This window comes from Choristoneura fumiferana, chromosome 14 (genome assembly GCF_025370935.1).
Source record: "Choristoneura fumiferana chromosome 14, NRCan_CFum_1, whole genome shotgun sequence".
Taxonomy (NCBI): Eukaryota; Metazoa; Arthropoda; class Insecta; order Lepidoptera; family Tortricidae; genus Choristoneura; species Choristoneura fumiferana.
This window is the reverse complement of record NC_133485.1, coordinates 14,531,663-14,547,087: the sequence shown is the minus strand read 5'-3', so window position 1 is coordinate 14,547,087 and position 15,425 is coordinate 14,531,663. Positions and strand designations below refer to the sequence as shown.

The following is a 15,425-nucleotide window of genomic DNA, read 5'->3' as shown; positions in this document are numbered from 1 at the left end:
GTGGTGACGGAAGGCTGCAGAGTTTTTGTTCTTTAGTCTATTTATTACTAGTGTTCACCCGCCGCTTTGTACGCGTAAATCATTAAGAAAAGTCGGAAATCTTATTTGTTGATTTCTCTCTATCTAAGCCAATGCAATAACCATCTAAAATAACCCCAAACTGCGTGTATATTACTATGGAGTGGGGTTCTGCTAACAATAAATAGATATTCATATTAGATTCAGCATTTGAATTGTAATTCCGGGGTTTCACTGAATTCCCATGGGAATTCCAAAAAGTTATATCGTGGTTTTCACTGACGTTGCACTAAAAATAATTGTGCCAAATTTCAAGATTCTAACAGAGCAACAAGCATACACACACAGACACATACACCCATACTCACAAACATTCACTTTTATAATATTAGTAGGATGGAACTTTGATCAACAAATGAAAATGTCGGTTCCAACAGGCCTTAACTGTAAAAACAATGTAACAATCACGCGATGTAAATGATTGTTATAGTTTATACTACTTTTTTCAGATGGCATATCAGTACTTGCGCAGAGCCATGGCGATGCGATACGATACGCGATATGGGATTTTGTTGAAGAAACCTGCAGATCCTATACCGGCCTACGATAATTGGAAAGAGAGCACCACACTACAGGTTTGCTTTCACGTGACACATTCACAATCACTTTGTAGTTTTTCTTTCTATTTCTGTCTATATCTCTGAACTATTCCTAGTCTTTGAGAGAGGTTGGGATCGCCAGAGGCCAGAACCAAATGGGCAGATAAATATTAAACAGTTGTGGGTGAGCGGTTGGTTCCGAAAGAGTGTGACGTCTGTCGACGCCACATAGATGTCGCTAGTGCTGCTGCTTAAGTAGCAAAGTAGAAATAAGCAACCTGAGATATGTATGCATAGGAAAAAATCGTGTCTAGATTCCTGTCCAGCAGTGGTGTAGGGGTTATAGCACGCAGCACGGAATGCTAAGGACCTGGGTTCGATTCCCAGTGGTCTCTTTCTGGTTTTTCTGTGCATCCATGTCTCAGTTTGTATTTTCGATATTATCGTTTTTGTTCTGTGTTTTATTTCCGCCACCAATTTTGATGTATTTGTATTAGTTTCTGTATCCAAATGTTGCCAGGAAGAGTCACAGTTTTTTATTTTCGATGTGGTTTCACGGGATACCGTAAAAGTAACAAATTTGGAGTTGAAATTAAAAATACAAACACTCCAAAAAAAATCATAAATATTAAACAGTTTTTTGTGTCTTTAGACTATGGTACCGCTGTTTAAACCATGCAGGTTGCAACTTGTTCAAGGACTTTTAAGCTATCAACGAAAGAAAGCGCTCTTTTTACTTCAGTACGGTATCAATAAATACATAAATAAACACATAAAAAATACATACAACTATCCGGTATTCGGCTGAATAGTAAAATTGTCGCCGGATAGGCCGAATACCGAATACTGGCCGGGTATCCGTTGCGTCTTTAGTTGATGGTTTATTACCGATTTCAGGAAGTGGAGCGCCTCCACGGCAACGCTCACGGCTTACACATGGAGGGCCTGGCGGTCCGCGAGCGCGTGTTAGGGCGCCGCTGCCCCGACCTGCCGCACCCTATCGTCTTCCGCGGCGCCGTGTTCGCCGACGAGGCCCGCTTCGACCGCTGCCTCGCCCTGTGGCGACACGCGCTTCTGCTGCGACAGCATAACTCGGTGAGTCTACGCTTACTGTTTAAGAGCTATAAGAGTTATACCTGCTGAGCTGGCAACGTTGCATTTTTGTTAGTTTCTTCTCGATTGTTCCATAAAATTTAATGAGAATCAAAAATGTGGTCTGATAGAACTGTTCTTAATATATAACTAAATGTGTCTGAAACGTATGAATGGACTGTAATAACTAAAAAGCAAACGAAGAAATAATATGATAAAATTGAAATACATATTTTTTTATTTTTTTTTATTCGATTGGATGGCAAACGAGCAGGTGGCTCTCCTGATGGTAAGAGATCACCACCGCCATAGACACCTGCAACCAGGGGGATTGCAGATGCGTTGCCAACCTAGAGGCCTAAGATGGGATACTCAAGTGCCAGTAATTTCACCGGCTGTCTTACTCTCCACGCCGAAACACAACAGTGCAAGCACTGCTGCTTCACGGCAGGATTAACGAGCAAGATGGTGGTAGCAATCCGGGCGAACCTTGCACAAGGTCCTACCACCTGCAATATTTTGACTTGATAACATAACCACACAACACAAAGCAATAATGACAAGTAAGACATAAAAGAAAAATATACAAAAAAAGAACTTTACAAAAAATACACCAAAAAGTACAAAACTCCAAGGAGTTTGCTACAGTGTCTACTGCAACAATTATTCGTGATAGACTTTTATATTCTTTAAAAACGAACAAATGTTTATTAACAATTTTTAAAGAAAATAAAAGTATCACGCATAATTATTGGAGTATACACATTAGCTTATATATTAAAAACAGCTAATTTTCATTAATTTTTATGGAATAATCAAGAAAAACTAACAAAAATGCAACGTTGCCAGCTCAGCAGGTATAAACGCTCTTAACTTGACAACTCTAGAGTTTAGCACAGCTCTAGTAGAAACAGCTGAGTGGAGCGAGTATAGGTATAGTTGAAACATTTTGAACTGAGCTCATCCACTTAAGACTACAATGCATACATGAGCTCAGTTCAAAATGTTTCAACTATAAATGAAGCGTTTCTATTGGTGCATGACGAACACATTCTTCGTATATTTCTGGGGATGAAACGCAGCCATCAGCCGCCATTACGGACGGTGCTGCATTACATACTGATGATGGTAGATATTTTAATAATTTTGTGTGTCTCGAAAGTTTTAAATCATCATCATCATATTGAATAAGATAATTTATTTGTTTTCAGGTTTCCGTCGTCAAAGACTTGCTCAGGTTTGCTCAAGTGTTCTCGCAAATGATTCACATCGGAATAGAATTGCCTTTAGATCAGGTAAAGTGATCGCTCCATAAAGTTCCGAATTTATTGAAAAGTCGCTACTCTCATGTTTTGACAAATGCATGTTCTGATATATAAAAAAAAATTAAACTTTATTTTAATAAAAAAATGCTGATTAACTTGATTAATCTTAAATTAAAAATATTTTTTGAGTTAAGGAGTCTGTAAAATTTGTTTGTACAATGTGATATACCGTGAGAAGCTCGCACGCGACACCCGTTGGAACCCTGTCGCAGGGGGCCTGCGCTACTCTCATAAAGACTTATTTACCTTATTATTATTTTACTTATTATTGACTTTATCTAGTGTATCGAGTATATTGAAATGTAGTGCTGCTCCGAAATATTTGATAACCTCGTCTACGATATAATTAATGGCAAATACAGATGCAATAATGTTTTGTCATCGTATTTTGTCCGAAAAGTTAGTATTTATCGTACATTTGGCTAACACAATGCACCTAATATAATTATAAGTAATACTAACGGATTCCTAATGTATGTCGCACGGGCGGTACTTAAATTACAAACATCGACTCATTAAAGCCCTCAGTCTTCGGGCTTCTAATAGACTCGTTCGTAATTCCTTATTTACCGCCCTTAAGACACAATGTACTATTAATAAAATAAAACTTGTATTTTCTTTAGGTTTTCTACGTATTAGAAGCATGTGCAGAAGAGCTAAGGCGGGGCACGAATAGACTGGAAACACCGCAAGCGAATCATGACCCAGAGTCCTTAACAGTAAGTCACCTTTTCCTATACACTGTGTCATGTTACCATACCATCTATGTCTGTAGCTGAGAAGGAATAGGATACTTTTACATTTTAATTGATTACTATTTTTAACACAGTTTTGTTAGTTAGTTTTTATACAGCCGTGGTTGCCTAGTGGTTTGACCTATCGCCTCTCAAGCAGAGGGCCGTGGGTTCAAACCCCGGCTAGCACCTTTCGAAATTCATGTGCGGAATTACATTTGAAATTTACCACGAGCTTTGCGGTGAAGGAAAACATCGTGAGGAAACCTGCACAAACCTGCGAAGCAATTCAATGGTGCGTGTGAAGTTCCCAAATCGCACTGGGCCCGCGTGGGAACTACGGCCCAAGCCCTCTCGTTCTGAGAGGAGGCCTGTGCCCAGCAGTGGGACGTATATAGGCTGGGATGATGACTAGTTTTAACGCGCGGTTTCGCCCGCGGCAGAATGCCTTCACGGTAATGTTACAAAGTTAGGCCTGTAAAACTTTTCGGCCCAGCCTATATATCCCACTGATGAGCACAGCAGCACAGGCCTTCTTTCAGAATGAAAGGGCTTGAGCCGTAGTTTCCACGCTGGCCTAGTGCGAATCGGGAACTTCACACACACCATTGAATTGCTCTGCAGTCCGATGTGCAGGTTTCCTCACGATGTTTTTCTTCACTTTAAAGCTCGTGGTTCAAATGTAATGTCGCACACGAATTTCGAAAAACTCAAGAGGTGCGAGCCCGGTATTAGGTCGAACAACTATGCTATCACGGCTAAAAAAAGACCCCAAGGGTCTGTTTCACCACCCATTGATTAATTTTAACTGTCGGATAAATGTGATGACGTCTCCGTCTATTCAAACAAAACAAACAGAGACGGCGTCACATCGTCAAATAAATTTAATCAGTGGATGGCTAAATGTACAAGTGATCTTTTCCTTCGAAGCTTTGTTCTTATGTTTAGTTTACTTTAGTGCCCAGTTAGTGATGTCCTATTCTATGACAATCGTGTAGGCATGCTTCACCATTGTAAATATGTAGTTGGTGTACCTAGTAAATTATTGATACCTCTCGAATTAATATTGAAAACAACAATGATAGTTTTGAACGGATTATTCGCGGTAGTTCATTTGGCTGTTCCTTCGATGGAACTATTGCGTTTATTTCGCTTTAGTCCTATCAGAAATTGGCCAAAATCTAATAATATTTAGGGATTGGAAACCGTCATCACCGTTTATATGTAAAGGCTAGATCTTGATTTTACTTCACAATCCCCTTAATACATTTTAGTTTCCCGTGAGTCAAGAGTTTTTTACAGCAGTGTGGACGATTCGCGATAAAAATGTGACGCAAAAGGAACGTCCTTGAGTTTTCACGTGTATTTAGAGCATCAGTGTGATCGATCCTTTATTTGTGACACTAGCATTATTATTTATTACTATGTGTGTATGTATTGTCAATACAGTTTTTTTGAACTTGATTTTTTTGTATGTTTTGCGCAACACAGACCGTATTATGTAGTTTTTGTTATAAACGCATGATCTGTTAAACTTTGTGAATTTATTTGTGATTTTTTATTGCAAAATAATCGAATAAAATGTTAAAAGATTCAGCATTTTTTTCAGTAAAGTATAATCGATTTTACTTTATTACTTCGTTGTATCAGAGTTTATTTATTATATTTTAGTATTTTTTTATCTTAGTGAGCTATTGGGCAGTCAGTTAAGCAAAAAAAATTTACGAAAAAAAAACTTCAAACAATTTTCAGGGGTGGTATTTATTTCATAATGGAAAGTTACCCTTCCAAAAAGAACAATTCTAACCGACTTCTGAGGTATCAAACAAAAAAAATACAACCGAATTGACAACCTTGTTTTTTGAAGTCAGTTAAAATTAAGGCACTCTAGCTTGTGTCGCCCTCCAAATTGCTATTTCATAATATGACACCGCATGTACTAACGTCGCGCGTTGTACAGTCGACCGCACAAGTATTGATCTCAGAGTTTGTGCCGGGCATACGGTTTGCAGGAGGAATACGAGAGCAACGTGCGTACAGCACTGTACCTAGTCGCCGTGGCTGCCAGGCTGTTGGAGAATGACGATAACAACGAGGTAAGAAATCATAGCAGTAGAACTAAGGTTACCGGCAGCCCGAAGAATTGCGTAACTGAAGTGGCAGTGGGCGGGGCACATTGCTCGCAGGGCTGATGGCCGATGGGGTCAGAAGGTGCCCTCATTAGAAAAGTGTACTTATTGGGAGTATAAATTTAGCGGAAAGTGTACTTTTAGAGAAAGTGTGTTTTTCAAGCCTGACCCGTCAATTGATGTCAAGACTCCCGTGATATTTATTTATTATTCCTGTACTGTCTAGGAGACGGCGAGTGCGGTCCGGTGCGCGATATTCCGGCTGCGGGACGCGCGGCTGCGTTCCGGACAGACGCTGCTGCATCTCGCAGCGGACAGACGGACGCCCGTCGACGACTTCCACACCAGCGACGTGTGCCAGTGAGTCTACCTGACCTCCCAGGCCAGGGACGGCGAAATATAAAAAAAAAAAAAAACATGGGTCGATCAACTTTTCCATTCTTACGTACCCTGGACAACTGTTTAAAACCACGAGTTTCTATATTTTTTCTGTTTAAAATTCATCCAGCGTACATTTTTGTTGTAGTTACAAACCCATTAGTTTATGGACTATCTCCTAAGCACCTCTTAGTAGCATACCTTTAGTATGACAGTATTTTTAAGAAACTGTGTTACTGTTGTCTCTTGGACAATTTTGACCCTTTTTATCCCCCCCCCCTTTCCTCCTTGTCACACGTATTGCTATGAAATTGGCAATCGTTTTGTTTTTGTGTCACAAACCGCCTGACCCCCCCACCCTTTATGGATGACCCCCAACGGACAGAATAACAAACAAGAAAAAGTTGATTGACCGACATTTATTCGTGACATTACAAAAAATAAAAATAAGTATCACGGTCACGAAATGCCCTTGCGAACAGCGCTGGTCTTCCTTTTCGTCTTCCTCGTCTTCGTCTTCCTTTGGGACCATCAGAACTGCATACACTGCACATAGAAAAAAAACACCAAACAGTGAAACCGACACACAGTACTGTTAAAATACCTACAAGCAAATACGAACATTGCACCTTTCTTAAGCATAAATCAATTTCCCTTACCCTTCAGGGCTGGAACCAAAAAAGTATTAAAAAAACCTGGTGTCAAGTGTCCCCTGATATTTTTTTTTTTTATTTACATTATACATTACATACATTTTACCCAGAAGCAAGCTCTTGTTCTTTGAACTTGAACTTGTTCAACACAATCTTTCTCGCGCAGGTTTCCTTGTACGCGGACGACGCGGCTCCTCCTAGACTGCGGCGTGGAAATAGATGCGGCGGACGACGCGCGACGCACGGCTTTACACGTTGCGCTTATTTCATACCAGCTTGTACCAGGTACATACGTGTAAAGCATGGGACAAACGAACGGAACGTTCCTTTGACTAAATTTGTGCAATAGTACATACAAGTACCATCCATTCCAGTCGTACCCTCATGACTGAGGATCGTGGTGATCAACGGGCGGTCTACATTTGGAATGGGTTATTTGTTTCCATCGGCTTCTGTCCATGGCACCTCTGACGACGGAGCTAAACCTCGGTGACCTGGAGTCCCTAATTTGATCGGTCCATACAAGCACAGGTCATCGACATAGCTTTATTAGCAAGTTGAAGTAGCAGTGGGCTGGTCATATCTGTCGAAGAACCGACAACCGCTGGAGTAAACGAGTTCTTGAGTGGAGACCGCGTCTTGGCAAACGTAGTGTAGGGCGCCCTCCGGCCAGGTGGAGTGACGATTTGCGAAAGGCTGCTGGTAGAAGCTGGATGCGTCTAGCCGAGGACAGGGCGAAATGGCGCTTTTTGGGGGAGGCCTATGTCCAGCAGTGGACTGCTATAGGCTGATGATGATGATACAAGATTTTGCAGGTGGTAGGACCTTGTGCAAGGTCCGCCCGGATTGCTACCACCATCTTGCTCGCTAATCCTGCCGTGAAGCAGCAGTGCTTGCATTGTTGTGTTTCGGCGTGGAGAGTAAGACAGCCGGTGAAATTACTGGCACGTGAGGTATCCCATCTTAGGCCTCTAGGTTGGCAACGCGTCTGCAATACCCCTGGTGTTGCAGATGTTTATGGGCGGTGGTGATCTCTTACCATCAGGAGACCCACTTGCTCGTTTGCCATCCAGTCGTATAAAAAAAAAAAAAACAAGCACAGAATAATGAAAAACAATATCGTCACATTCGTCACTACTTTTGATAATTAGGGCCTTATCTGACTTGCGAGCAGCGAGCGTATTTTGTATGTAGGCGACCACGGAATGAGCTCGCCGCGACTGATATTTGTATAGAAAACAAAAAAAAAGTAAAGTCCTAAGTTTTTTGTACTGCTTTATGGTGTGCAATAAAGAATATTTGTATTGTATTTGTATTGTATTGTCCTAAGGCATTATTGTCTAACGCGCGGGCGCTCGTGATCGCATTCAGCGTCTCTTCCCGCCCTCAACCTATACATATACAAATGTCGCCGAGACTTTTAGATGCATGTATTCTTTTATTTGCTCGTTCAGACAGATATTTTGTTTTATCAGACTCCCGGGAGCAGTGGGCGGAGGCGTTGCGATGCGTGGTGTTCGAGTTGCTAGCTCGCGGCGCGCACGTGGACGCCGTCGACAGCGACGGGATCACGCCACTTGTTGCCGCCATCGGAGGTATGATCACTGCCACTTACTAATACTACAAACTAGCGGTTACCCGCGGCATCGCACGCGTAAATCATTAGATACAGCAGTTAAATTGAGCTTTTGGTATTTCCAAAATTCCCGTGGCAATAATTCCCATTTAGTTTAGTTTTAGGTTTTTGCAGGTGGTAGGACCTTGTGCAAGGTCCGCCCGGATTGCTACCACCATCTTGCTCGCTAATCCTGCCATGAAGCAGCAGTGCTTGCACTGTTGTGTTTCGGCGTGGAGAGTAAGACAGCCGGTGTAATAACTGGCACTTGAGGTATTCCTTCTTTGGCCTCTAGGTTGGCAACGCATCTGCAATACCCAGGTGTTGCAGTTGTCTATGGGCGGTAGTGATCTCTTACCATCAGGAGACGCACTTGATCGTTTACCACCCAGTCGAATTAAAAAAAAAAAAAAAAAAGTTATTAGCCAATTGGAAGCAAGACCGCAACGTCAAAAATACCTCACGATACTAACGCCATCTAGCGATACTTCGCCTGACTTTTAGCCCTCATTCGATCTATGTCCTTCTCAGGCTCTCAAACATTCGCCATACCCAGTTTCAGCACGGTCGGTTCAGTATTTTAAGCGTGAATGTGTAACAAACAAACATTCTTGCATATACAATACATTATTATTATATTTTAGAAGGACGCCAGTCTAACTCATTTTTTCCTGCACTATGTTGTCAAAAACGTCGTTTCAACTCACACATCCATACATATTATTAATATTATAAATGCGAAAGTGTGTGTGTTTGTATGTTTGTTCGTCTTTCACTTCGAAACGGAGCGACGGATCGTCGTGATTTTTGGCATAGAGATCGTTTATGGGCCAGTGAGTGACAATGGCTACTTTTTATCCCGGAAAAATGCGGGCAAAAGCTACTTTACAATAAAAGGCATTTTCTCGCTCCCAGGTCCAGCAGAAACAGTAGTCCGAGCGGCGCTGAGCCCTAAGCTTTCCTGCCTCGCAGCAGCGACCCTAGCCCTCCACGGTGCCAAATACCAGCCCTCACAGGTGCCGCGAGTCTTACACTCCTTCCTTACCATGCACGGAGTCATGCCGGTCAGCGAATGTTGAGTACACGAACTGAACAAATAGAAAATGTTGGTTGTTGGGTACACGTGCACTTAAAGCAAGAGAAGCTAAGTCAAGTGAGGTTGAAGTAATGTGAGTTCAGTCACCATCAGAGCGGCTAGATATGCTCATAAAAGCGCGAATACGAGTCTTTGTAATGTCAATACATTACAAAGACTCGTTTTATTTGGTAAGCAAGAAAAGTAAATGGTGTATTGTTGGTTGGTTGGTGTAAAACAAGGCAAGCACAAAGAAGTAGGCTGAAAGTATAAAGTAAGTAGGTTTATGCGATGTCTTCTATTTGTATTGAATGGTACATTATGCTGAATATGACATGGCTCTACTATGTAGGTCAAAATCGCTGTTAACTACAATGTTCAATCAGAAATGTGCAAGGGCTTGATTTTTAATGAAGAGCTTTTTTCGCGAGGGAATCCTCAATGGACTTCAATAGATTTGGCACAGTAGGTGAGGTTAGATTTGTTTCGAATAGCCATGTTATGTAGGAAAATGTTGTTAGTAAGACATAGTCGAATTTAATGATTACGAGCATCTTACTCGATTTAAAGTACGTTTGAAAGTGCGTCGTGTAGGTACCGTTGTGGCATGAAACAACTTAATTTTCTTCATTTAATTCTTATTTGAAGACTACGATATTATTTTAATTAAGTCCAATCGAATTGTTACCGTGACAATCTTTCAAATGCAATTATGAATCATCGTTTCTGTGGCTTGATTACACCAGCCCTATTATTCAATTCTTAACTGCACTGTAGGATTATTATCACATCGTCTAAAAAGCAGCTGGTCTAAGTAACAAATGATCTATAAAGTTCCCCGAATGTCTAGTCGGTCTCCTTTAGTTTACCTAGATCGCTTCTTAGACCATTTTCTACTTAGACCAGTTGTTTTTTAGACGAAGCGTTACTAACCATAAAGACATTACTTGTGTAATTGAGCCACTAGACGCCATATTGCGCGTCGCGTCCATTTTTTGTCCGATGTAAAAGCATTTAACTCGGAATTTATGTATAATTTACGTATATTTATAAATATAGATATTATTGAACACAGGGTTAGAAAGTGTTCAAAAGTTTTAAACGGTGGCTCAATATATTTTATTTAACGAATTGTAGGGGTCAACTTTACATTGTGATAACGTAGATTTACTATAGGGTAAGCTATAGGGCGTAAATGAATTGAAATAGCAACACTAGACTACTTATTTGAACCTTAGCTCTCTATAAATTATGTCGACAGTCAGCAGCTTAGAAAGTTCAAACGTAGCTCGTGATATTTTGCTGATAAGTAACCTTGTCGAAATGTGTAGTTAATCGTGTGATTTTAATAATGTTTTTGATCTCTTATAATGGGATTAGATTTTATTAGATCAGTGATCGTTAACCCTAAAACGATCTATAAGACAAATTTCACTAGGTATTTAGGGGGGGTCGTTGGCCACTTTATAGACGATTTTGAAGTAGGGTCACCCTTTGTCCAATTGGCATATAGTGCAAATCACCAATGAGGCAATGAAAAGATAGATGGTCGCGGAGCACGGATAATTTCGCACAATGATATGTGTCCCTGTTGCTCGCGCGTATACTCGTATATTCGCCATCGCGCTCGCACACATTTGTATGAATGCGAAGTCTAATATTTACTCGCAAGTGACTGAAACAGTGGAAAGGAAAAACTACTAAGTAAAGCACCAAAATGTTACTTTTAGAAAATATTTTTTAGTTTAGAATTCATTTCCCAAAAGTAGCATTTTAGCGAATTAGTGGTTTTTCCTTTACACTTACGAAGTAGTGAAGGTCATAGCGCGTAATCCTTCGTGCTCCGCGACCGTAGTATAAGTAAGGTCCGTCGGCCATTGAAGAAGCAGCGGCTGTGCTATGTGATGCAGTATTTGACTGTTTTTGTGTATTTTATAAGTCAAAGTTTGACAATTTGTTTTCTTCACATGGCTGCTGTATGCTTTAATATACAACGGGACATAGTTTTGATGTTAAAAACTAAGTTAAAACTAACGCACAGAGGCAAAATTTATCTATAAGATTCATACCGTCATATCATCTTACAATTAAAAACCTCAAAATCCTCATGACGACATATTTTATTGACTTTTGTTATGGATAAAAGAAACTATTTGACTATGTTTTTGACATGTGAATATATTTCGCATGTTAGCGCAATTTTTTTTGGCAAAATAGGGTTGCAACTGCAACTTTGGGACAATGGCCGGCTCTGTGACAGGCTGGTATCGTGAGGTTCGTTTGGCAACTTTGACTTTTGTGTCACGTTTGTGATTGATACGAGCCAATGAGGGCTATCGCGTATGAATTCGCCGCTAGAGGCGCTAGTGTAGCGTGAGGTCTCCGAAATGTCAAATCTCATAGTTTTTGGGTGAGCTACGCGGGTTTATTTATAATTGGAATAATATTGTGAATATTTTGCAATATCTGAAATTAATTATGGCAAATATGCGTTCCGGGGCAATGAATGTCTGTGTTTTGAGACAGTTTTGTCTTTCGGAAACCTTTTTCCTCCCTTTTTTCCGAACAAAACGGGACTAACCAACACTGGTTGCTGGATATTTTTATGGTACGGTTTTAAAGTGTTTTAAATATGATTTTAATCTAAACTTTGTTTTAATGCCCGTAATAACAGACTCTGAAAGCCATACTTAAAAACCTCACGCAACAGTGCGCCATCTAGTGAGACAAAAAACGATAGCCCTCATTGCAAGCAAGACAGTAACGTCAAACGGACCTCTCGACACTAACGCCATCTAGCGATATTTCGCCTGTCAAGAAAGCCTCATTCAAACTATCCTTTGAATTTAGTGTTTAAAAAGATAGTCTGAGTTGCCTCATCGTCACCATACCCCCTACTACACGTGGTAAATTAACTAAACTTGTGTATATTTGCAATTTTTTACATAATTTTAAGCATTTAATTTTACGACATCGATGTCTTAGCGTTTTTTTAAATGCAAAATAAAAGAACGTTGCTTTTTGGGACGAAGACCAAAATTAAATTCAAACATAGTTCTTCAATAGAGCAGTCAATATATGTTATGTTGTAATAATGTTGTGGTATGTTGGTAATATGTCAGTAAGTTGTAGATGGTCGTCTATGCCCAAAAACTTCAAAGACATGGATTTTTAAAATGTTAAAAATTCGAAGAATTTTCGACTTTTTACTCTAGTCAGAAACGTTATTCATAAAAAAATCTGGTTTGTAAATAGATTAATTTCTGTAAATATTTTTTTAACTATAGACTGTTATTGAATTAACTAGAGCTACAGTTATTTTGAATAAAAACGTTATTTTTGTAAGCCTTCACTATTTTTCTATCATGAAAGCGTACTTACAGATATATTTGAATGGAAATTTAAAACTTTTTTAAGTAAAGAATAGACATATTAAAATAACAAAACTCAGCGCCTGACGTTAATAGGGTCATGAATAAAATTTATTTGGTTATTATCAAATTTAATTTCACTCGGAATTTCATGAAGTCTCAAGACTTCATTCTAATTAGTTTGTATATACCTACATAAATTATGTAATTTTACATGTAGCCAAATCATTTCAAATGTTCAAGCTATTCACGGCAAATTTCTCTTACAAGGTTGTAGATAGAAAATTCTTCTTGAAATACGGACCACAGATAAGACAGGCTTTTTTGTGCTGAATTCGTTCATGCAATTGTTTTGTTCTATTATTTGTGATATTCAATTTGATTTGTGTTCAAAGTAAATAATGCTAGTTGTAATGTGACACTGAACTAACTCCAAATGATTACCCGATATGCCAAATTAGATCATACTTTTGTATAGCTTTACTAATGTTAAAAGTACACCTTTTTCAATTAAATGCAAAATTTGTGTTCATTGTCAGGGACCGGAACTTTCCTGGCACTCTTGACCTTGCAAAGTGACTTCTCACTTATCGACTCTAACTAAATTGTATCGATATAAATAGACTTTAAATTAGATTGTCGTGAATTTATCACGATAAGTTGTACTGTTGATTAATCTGTTCACCTTTGATTGATAGTTTTATAGACATTATTAAGTATGGAAAAAACATGATCGTATATTCCTTTTATAGAGAAACTAATGGATCACTTGTTAGCACTATAACAGACTTTGAACATGAAATCGAAAGAACACTGAAAACTGAAATTATTAAATTAGATATTGTTAACTGTGCATTGTTTGTTTGTTTGTTTATACTCTTTATTGTAAATAAAGGTAAAACAAAAAGATTACAGCAAAAAAAGTGTTAAGTACAAAGGCAGACTTAACCCTCAAGGGATTGTTTGGGCATTGTTTTTATTATATGTCTATTTCACATTATTAACTGCTCAAAAGTTAAATGGATGAAATAGCTAAAGCCGATTAAGCCGCTTAACTGTTTACCTCTACTTATAATCTTCTTCAGTATGTTGTGTGTACCTAATGTATATCCGAACTCGATAAGTGTGAAGTCACTATGACAGGTCAAAAGTGCCACTCAATTCCGACCAGAGGCCGTATTGCCTAATGTTTCTGACGCTCGCGACCGCAATCAAGTGACAGTTTTTGTATGCGAAATCTGTCATTTGATTGCTATCGCGAGCGCCAGAAACATTAAGCAATACGGCCTCTGTTCATTATACTTATTTCAATCATTTGCTAGGCTAAAAAGTTTTTTTTTTCTGTAGCTAATTGATATTCGATTCGAATTTTACCTTTCGATAGATATTCTATTATTGCCACTTCTCTAGTTGACTTTTACGTTGACGATCTGATAACATATCGTCACTACTTTGAAAAAATCTCGTATCTAAAATCAATATGTCGACAAAATTGAACCTTGATGTAATGTCTATAAAGTTCACTCAGAAAAAATATCTATTTTGAGCTACGAGTTTTTTTAAAGTATTGACGATATACATACACCTTTGGTTAGATTCGATTTTGTAATACATGGTCTGTTTATTTGTCATGATTTTGTGACTTTGGGCCACGTGAACGAAAAGTATTGTGGGGCAAATATTAATTAAGAGCCATTATCTTCTAAATTAAAATATCCCAAATTCTAAACCATAGGAAATTAATGACACAAATACCGAGACGATATTGTAACAGAATAGAAAATAAATGTAAGTAACTGTTATACAGTGATTTACGAAATAACAAAATGATTGTAAATAAGATAACTATTTATCTGTGCTGTAATAGACGACTGTATTTTTTGTCGAAGTTCGACAAATAAAATGTTGGTTCAATATTTATTTGTGTTTCTTTACATCGGATGAAATAAGTTTTGGATTCATGGAATTCTCAAATCACCACAGTGCAGTGAGCAGTGGCGTAGCTACCGGAGGGCTTGACGGGGCAGTGCCCCGGGGCCTCCAAGCTCAGAGCCCCTCGGACTCTGACTTACAAAGTATAATTGAACAAGTTATCATTTCTCTCACAATCAGAATATTTGGAATACGGAACAAACGATTTTAAATAGTTGGGGCCCTAGTTTATTTTTTGCCCCAGGGCTTTTGATTACCTACCTACGTCACTGGCAGTGAGTTAAAAGAACGGAAGAGTAATTTGCAAGATGACTTTTCTTAGGTGGGGGCCTGCACGGAAGAACGCGGGAAAAGGGAAACATTAGGTTTTAAATTAAGACCATAGTCTGCAGCTCTGTTTGCTTAACCTTTTAACATTATTATGCTTTGGTACTGATCAGTGCAAATCTATCTTTTTCTATTTTTATCCTTATTTGGCTTATTGATTATTTGAGACAACTTGGC

The 15,425-nt window shown here is 39.0% G+C and overlaps 1 protein-coding gene across 2 annotated transcripts in view; it reads left to right on the top strand.

The window, feature by feature from the left end:
* The window catches only part of LOC141435249 (protein fem-1 homolog B-like), a 34,120-nt gene extending 19,213 nt beyond the window's left edge, over nucleotides 1–14,907 (top strand). The window contains exons 6-14 of one of the 2 annotated variants that reach the window (XM_074097906.1): nucleotides 528–653; nucleotides 1,515–1,712; nucleotides 2,921–3,004; nucleotides 3,658–3,753; nucleotides 5,781–5,864; nucleotides 6,124–6,257; nucleotides 7,095–7,213; nucleotides 8,404–8,523; nucleotides 9,459–14,907. In XM_074097906.1, the coding sequence (XP_073954007.1) occupies nucleotides 528–653; nucleotides 1,515–1,712; nucleotides 2,921–3,004; nucleotides 3,658–3,753; nucleotides 5,781–5,864; nucleotides 6,124–6,257; nucleotides 7,095–7,213; nucleotides 8,404–8,523; nucleotides 9,459–9,622 (1,125 nt within the window). In that variant the 3' untranslated portion in view covers nucleotides 9,623–14,907. Of the gene's footprint in view, nucleotides 1–527; nucleotides 654–1,514; nucleotides 1,713–2,920; nucleotides 3,005–3,657; nucleotides 3,754–5,753; nucleotides 5,865–6,123; nucleotides 6,258–7,094; nucleotides 7,214–8,403; nucleotides 8,524–9,458 lie in introns of both variants that reach the window. The other variant, XM_074097905.1, reaches the window with a different exon arrangement.
* The last annotated feature ends 518 nt before the right edge of the window (nucleotides 14,908–15,425 follow it).